The sequence below is a fragment of the Erpetoichthys calabaricus genome, chromosome 2 (genome assembly GCF_900747795.2).
Source record: "Erpetoichthys calabaricus chromosome 2, fErpCal1.3, whole genome shotgun sequence".
In the NCBI taxonomy this organism is placed as follows: Eukaryota; Metazoa; Chordata; class Cladistia; order Polypteriformes; family Polypteridae; genus Erpetoichthys; species Erpetoichthys calabaricus.
In genome coordinates this window covers 42,606,784-42,613,765 of record NC_041395.2, presented here as the reverse complement: position 1 = coordinate 42,613,765, position 6,982 = coordinate 42,606,784, and the positions used below count along the sequence as shown (strand labels likewise).

At 40.7% G+C, this 6,982-nt stretch overlaps 1 protein-coding gene across 3 annotated transcripts in view; it reads left to right on the top strand.

The window, feature by feature from the left end:
• Positions 1–23: 23 nt before the first annotated feature.
• LOC114669633 (uncharacterized) overlaps positions 24–6,982 on the top strand; it is a 362,584-nt gene continuing 355,625 nt past the window's right edge. For all 3 annotated transcript variants that reach the window (XM_051922294.1, XM_051922295.1, XM_051922296.1), the window contains exons 1-3: positions 24–82; positions 201–281; positions 4,847–4,930. In XM_051922294.1, coding sequence (XP_051778254.1) covers positions 61–82; positions 201–281; positions 4,847–4,930 — 187 coding nt within the window. In that variant the 5' untranslated portion in view covers positions 24–60. The remainder of the gene's footprint in view (positions 83–200; positions 282–4,846; positions 4,931–6,982) is intronic.

Here is a 6,982-nt window from a genome sequence, read left to right as displayed (position 1 = left end):
TTTGTTTTATTTTGTTTAGAGTTCTGCTTAAGGTGTCTGTCTGCTTCTGTGATTGCAACAATGTTAATAATTCACTTTTCTGGTAAATATTTCCTTGTTTGCTACAATACTTGATGACAGTTTTTTTTTTCAAAAGCCTTTTGACCAGGTAGACTGATAATTAGGTGTTTTTAGTAATCCTTTTTAATGTTTTTTAACAGGTGTTACAGAAAGCATATTGCCTGATTTTCAGCAGAATTCACAAATTTTCTCTCATGTCAAGGAGTTCTTGTCTAATGAAGGTAATGTCTTTTCTTAGCATTTCTACTTACTGCAGGAAAACCTTAATGTATGTTCATTCAATTCATTAAGCACTAACTACAGTCAGGTCCATAAGTATTTGGACAGTGATACAAATTTCTTCATTTTGGCTCTGTATGCAACCAAAATGGATTTGAAATTAAGCAATCATTATGTGATTGAAGTGTAGACTTTTGGCTTTAAATTAAGGGGTTTACCAAAAATATCGTATGAACCGTTTAGGAATGACAGCCATTTTTCTGCATAGCGACCCCCACCCCCTCCCTCCCAATTTCCAGGGGTTCAAAAGTATCTGGACAAACTAACATAACCATAAATATAATGATCGTTTTCTATATTTGGTCGAAAATCCTTTACAATCAATGACTGTCTGAAGTCTGGAACCTATGGCCCTCTCCAAATTCTGGGTTTCCACCCTAGTGATACTTTGCTAGGACTTTACTACAGCTGTCTTCAGTTTCTGCTTGTTTGTTGGATTTTCTGCCATTTGTTTTGACTTCAGCAAGTAAATTGGGTTGAATTCAGTTGATTCACTAGATCTTTGAAGCATATTCCATTGCTTTGTTTTGAAAAGCACTTGGCTCCTTGTCCATGTGTACTGTGAAGCATCCTGCTACTTCTGCCAGCAGTCATATCATCAATAAACACTAGAGACTGACTTCCATTCACAGCCATGAATGATCATGCTATAAAACTCTGGTATTCATCGGATCATAAGCCATTTCTTCTCTTTTCCATACTCTTCTCTTTCCAACATTCTGATATATATTGATCTTGGTTTCCTTTTTCTAAATAAAATTATTAGAGAATTGGACTGGCTTTTAAAAAATGTTTTCTGGCAAAGTCAAATCTATCCTTCCTATGCTTGAGGTTTACCAGTGGTGTGCACCTTGTGGCAAACCCTCTGTCTTTACTTTCATGAAGTCTTCTCTTAAATGTACACTTTGGCAATTATAGGTCTACCTTGTTACACCTTATTCATCATTGTTACACCTTATTCAAGGACTCCTACAAATCTCTCCCTCGACCAGCTTTTGGAAAAGCAGACCATTGCTCTATATTGCTGCTGCCTGCATATAAACAAAGACTTAAACAGGAAAAACCGGTTTACAGGAACATCTACAAATGGGACAGTGAAGCTGAGGGGGTCTTACAGGACTGCTTTGAATCAACTGATTGGGAGATGTTTGAGGATGCAGCTGATGGCAACATCAATGAATTCACAGACTCTGTCACAGGATATATCAGCAAGTGCATTGACGATGTTGTCACTAAAACCACCGTTTGCATATATCCTAACCAGAAACCCTGGGTAAATACGGAGATCCGGGCTAAGCTCAAGGCGCGGACCTCTGCCTTTGGCTCAGGGGACTCTGATGCATACAAAGCAGCCAGATACGACCTCCGGAGGTCCATCAAGAATGCCAAACGGGACTACAGGGACAAAGTGGAGTCAAGCTACCACAGCTCTGACACCAAGCGCCTGTGGAATGGACTGTGCTGCATCACTGACTATAAAAAGAAAAACACAGTCAGTGTTCAGCCCACTGCATGTCTTGCAGACGAGCTCAACACTTTCTATGCTCATTTTGATGCAGCCAACAAAGAACAGGTGCTATATCCTCAAGGGGGCAGTGAGTCTGTCACTCTGATCCTTGAAACGTCTGATGTGAGAAGGTCCTTCAAAAAGGTCAATCCTCGCAAAGCTCCGGGACCAGATGGCATCCCAGGCCGTGCCCTCAGGGCGTGTGCTGACCAGCTAGCAGGTGTGTTCACCAACATCTTCAATCTCTCCCTGAGGCAGTCAGTGGTCCCCACTTCCTTCAAGGCATCCACCATCATTCCTGTCCCAAAGAAACCGGTGGTCTCCTGTCTGAATGACTATCGCCCAGTTGCACTGACATCGGTCATTATGAAGTGTTTCGAGCAACTAGTCAAAGGTTACATCTGCTCCTCCCTCCCTGACACGCTGGATCCTCTCCAATTTGCTTACAGAGCAAACAGATCGACACAGGATGCAGTTGCGCTAACAATAAACACTGCCCTCACCCACCTGGAAAGAGGAAATACATATGTAAGAATGCTGTTCATAGATTACAGCTCGGCATTCAACACCATCATCCCCTCAAAACTCGTCTTGAAGCTTGACGACCTTGGGTTGGGGACGACCATCTGCAGATGGATTTTCTCTTTCCTCACAAACAGGCCCGAGGTGGTGAGAGTCGGCAAACACACATCCTCACCACTCATTTTAAACACAGGAGCGCCGCAGGGCTGTGTGCTTAGCCCCCTCTTGTATTCCTTGTTCACCCATGACTGTGTTGCAAAACATGGCACAAACACCATCATCAAGTTTGCAGACGACACAACCATCATAGGCCTTATCACTGACAATGATGAGACGGCCTACAGAGAGGAGGTGCTGGCATTGAGTAATTGGTGCCTAGATAACAACTTGTCTCTTAACGTCAGCAAAACCAAGGAGATGATTGTGGACTATCGAAAACAACAAGGCAGAGAACACCAGGCCATCTACATCAGCGGCATAGAAGTTGAAAGGGTTAACAGCTTCAAGTTCCTCGGAGTAAACATCACCAAGGATCTCTCGTGGACCCTTCACATAGACACTGTGGTCAAGAAAGCTCGCCGGCAGCTCTACTTCCTGAGGAGGCTGAGGAAGTTTGGCATGAATGCCAACATCACCTCAAACTTTTACAGGAGTGTGGTCGAGAGTCTGCTAACGGGCTGCATTACCGTCTGGTATGGGAGCTGCTCTGCCAGCAGCCGGAAATCATTACAGAGAGTGGTGAAGGCAGCAGAGCACATCACGGGCAAGAGTCTTCCTGCCATTGAAGACATTTACCTCCATCGGTGCTTGCGTAAGACAAGCAGCATCATAAAGGACCACAGCCATCCAGCACGCCAGCTGTTCTCCTTGTTACCGTCTGGCAGACGATACAGGAGTCTGGCTGTTCGGACTACAAGACTTAAGAACAGCTTTTACCACCAGGCCATTCGACTCCTCAACAGCAACACCTGAACACTTACACACACTTACATTACATCTACATTGCACTACATCTACATTGCACTACTCACACACAAACTGTACCTGCACACACTCAGAATACTGACTGGAACATGCATCTGCACTTTATGGAATATGCATCTGCACTTATAAAACATCATCTGCGCAATAACTGTCATTTGTACTTGCTGCTCATTCAACTCATATTGCTCTATAACTTCTTTTAAAACATACACATTTTATTTTATATGACTTGTCTATTTTTAACTTGTAATCTTTTTTTAAGCTTTATTGGTTCTAGGCTGAGTGACTTGTTTTTCTCGTCATACACATTTCATTGTATGTTGACCCTGTGTTAACCTATATATGACAAATAAACCTAAACCTAAACCTAACCAGAGAGTGTTCATGGTTTGACTAAATGTTGCGAAGAGGTTTTTCTTCACCAAAGACAGAATTCTGCAGTCATCAAGCACAGTATTCTTCTGTGGTTTTTCAGACCTTCTGGTGTTATTGATTTGTCCAATGTGGTCCTTCTTTTTAATAATGTACCAAATGGCTGATTTGACCCCGCCTTGTGTTTCTTCTGTCTCTCTATTAGGTTTGTTTTGTTTTCTCAGCCTGATAATGGACTGTTTTTACTTGAATGGTCAGCTCTTTGGGCCTCTTTGGAGAGTTCACAGTGACAGCTTCCAAATGCAAGTTCCACACTTGGAATCAATTGCAGACCTTTTACCTGCTTAATACAAGTAATTAATGAAATAATGAGGGAACTGCTCCCACCTGGCTATGGAGCAGTATGCCAGTCAAATGTCCAAATACTTCTGAGGCCCTGGAAATGGTGGACTATGCAGAAAAATGTCTGTCATTCCTAAATGGCTCGTATAATATTTTTTGTAAACCCTTTGAATTAATGCTGAAAGTCTACATTTCAATCACGTTATGATTGATTAATTTCAAATCCATTGTGGTGGCGAAACAATCAAAATTATGAAAATTGTGTCACTGTCCAAATACTTGTGGATCTGACTTTATTTGCCAGATTCTAGCGTAATTTAATTTATATGGCTGTACAATATAATTCATATTATTTTAGTGGAGCATAACTACAATTGTGTTTATGGTCTATTACCACTATTAATTATGTATTATATGTGTTATATATTTAGTACATTTTTCTGATTTTATTGCCTTTGGATTCGTTTTCATTGTCACTGGTTATGCAATGCATGTTTTAACCTCAGTTATTTGTCTTTTTTATCTAAAAACTGGATATTAAAAAAGCAAACATTGTTTAAAAAGGAATACTTGAACTATTAAACATCAGTCAGTTGCTATGTCTAATAAATGAACATATGGAATTTTACATCAAAGTCCACTATTACTTATTAGCTATCAAGAACTATTATTTTTACTTCTGGCTCTTTCTTTTTGTTATTAAGGTTCAAAAGTGCTTTTTGTGTTTTGCTTTCACATGAGATTCTACTAAATTTGTATTCTAATATTCTTTTTAAACAGGAACATCTAAATATCTACTATTGACACTTTTGGTGATGCAAATATTTATACAGCATAGACTCTTCCTTTCCGAAAAGCAACAAGGTAACATTATTTTCATACATTGTTAACATAATATGTTCCTTATTTTTGAATGTTATTGTTGAATTCTATTTGAAAAAAATTAAAAATAGGAGTCTTAAATAGATAGTGCTGATCTTTAAATTATTCTGAGATTTGTTCCACTATTTATGTTTGTGCAATTCTCACTTTTAAGAAATGACGAAAGCTATTTGGGACAGTATTACTTTTTTTCAGCATTTTGTATTTAACAGAGAGAAAGAGAGAGAAAGATTAGGAGCATGTGCTGATACAGCACACTGTCACACCCACCATATGACAAACCACCTCCAGATTAGGACTCGAGTGCAGCCATGCAACAGGTGACACCTCAGCACCACACTAGTTCAGATGGAATGGAACAGTGTGAGGTTTTTATGGTGGCTGGAATGCCATTTCTGCCACCAACTCACAACTTTTCCCTGCAGATTGGAGGACCTACTTGCAGGACTGGATGCAGGTCAACATCATACCCAGGACAGAGCAATTGCAGGTTAAGGGCCTTGCTTAAGGGCCTAATAGAGTATAGTCACTTTTGCATTTACGGGTTTTGAACTGGTGACCTTCTAATTGCCAGTTCAGATCCCTAGCCTCAGAGCCACCACTCCGCCCAGTCAGTATTTAACAGGCAAGAATTTTATTCACATGTATTTATCTATACCAATTAATAAAAGGCAAAGCCCTCACTGACTGACTGACTGACTGACTCACTCATCACTAATTGTCCAACTTCCCGTGTAGGTGGAAGGCTAAAATTTGGCAGGCTGATTCCTTACAGCTTACTTACAAAAGTTAGGCAGGTTTCATTTTGAAATTCAACGCGTAATGGTCATAACTGGAACCTCATTTTTGACAATATACTGTAATGGACGGCAGCTTGATGGCCGTGGGAGGCGGAGTTGAGTATCACGTCATCACGCCTCCCACGTAATCACGTGAAAAGACTGTGAACTGAGTAAGGAGAAATGAAGGAAGAGCCGCAAACAGCGAAGAACAAAAAATTAATTAAACAATTGAGAAGGGAGCAAGTGAAGCATACAAGCATCTTCCTAAGGGAAACAAAGCACGGTGTAAAACGTAAGTTTAAATTAAGTTTATTGAAACGCTCCCGTTGCGGATTGCAATAACATATTCGCGAGATAAAAGAACTCAGTAGGGAGAAATGAAGGAAGAGCCGCAAATAGTGAAGAACAAAAAATTCATTAAACAATTGAGAAGGGAGCGAAACAATAAGAAGCCAGCGAGTGAAGCATACAAGCATGTTCATAAGGGAAACAAAGCACGGTGTAAAACGTAAGTTTAAATTAAGCTTATAGAAACGCTCCCGCTGCGGATTGCAATAACATATTCGCGAGATAAAAGTTTAATGAGAAGACACGAGGTATAAACGAACCACACGCCGTAGCGCAACGTTAGGGGCAACAGTTTCAACCATTCTATGATCTGCTTCTCGCAACTGAAAGACGGCACATGGCGGATGTTAGCCGACTTGCTGACCGCAACGTTAGGGGCTTCAACTCTGGCGCTGACGATAGAGATTCGATTCCCGAGAGGGGATGAAGTGAGTGTGTATGCCTGATGAGCCCAGAATTAGGGAGAAACACGTGTCGCATACTCTTTGCATTATTTGAAAGTAAACTATTAAAACCATTCTATGATCAGCTTCTGGGAACAGAAAGAGGGCACGTGGCGGATGTAAGGCGACTTCCTGACCAACCACAAGCGTTACCTGGCAGGTAACCACCCATACAGTCAGATTGTGATTCAGAAAACGAATGCCATGAATGTAATTACCACGATCTACATACTGTCAAATAAACGAATCACACGCCGTAGCGCGACAACTGTGAAAAGCGAGGTTCAGAAAAAAACAGATCCTTAACAAACTGTTATTGGTATACTGTATTTTCGATCCGTTTAAAAAGGTTTTCTTTTCTTAAAAAATTAAAAGCAGTACTTTGCCGCAACGAAGCGCGAGAATTTGGCTATATATATCTGCTTCTCACACTTAAAAGAGGGCACGTGGCGGATTTTAGA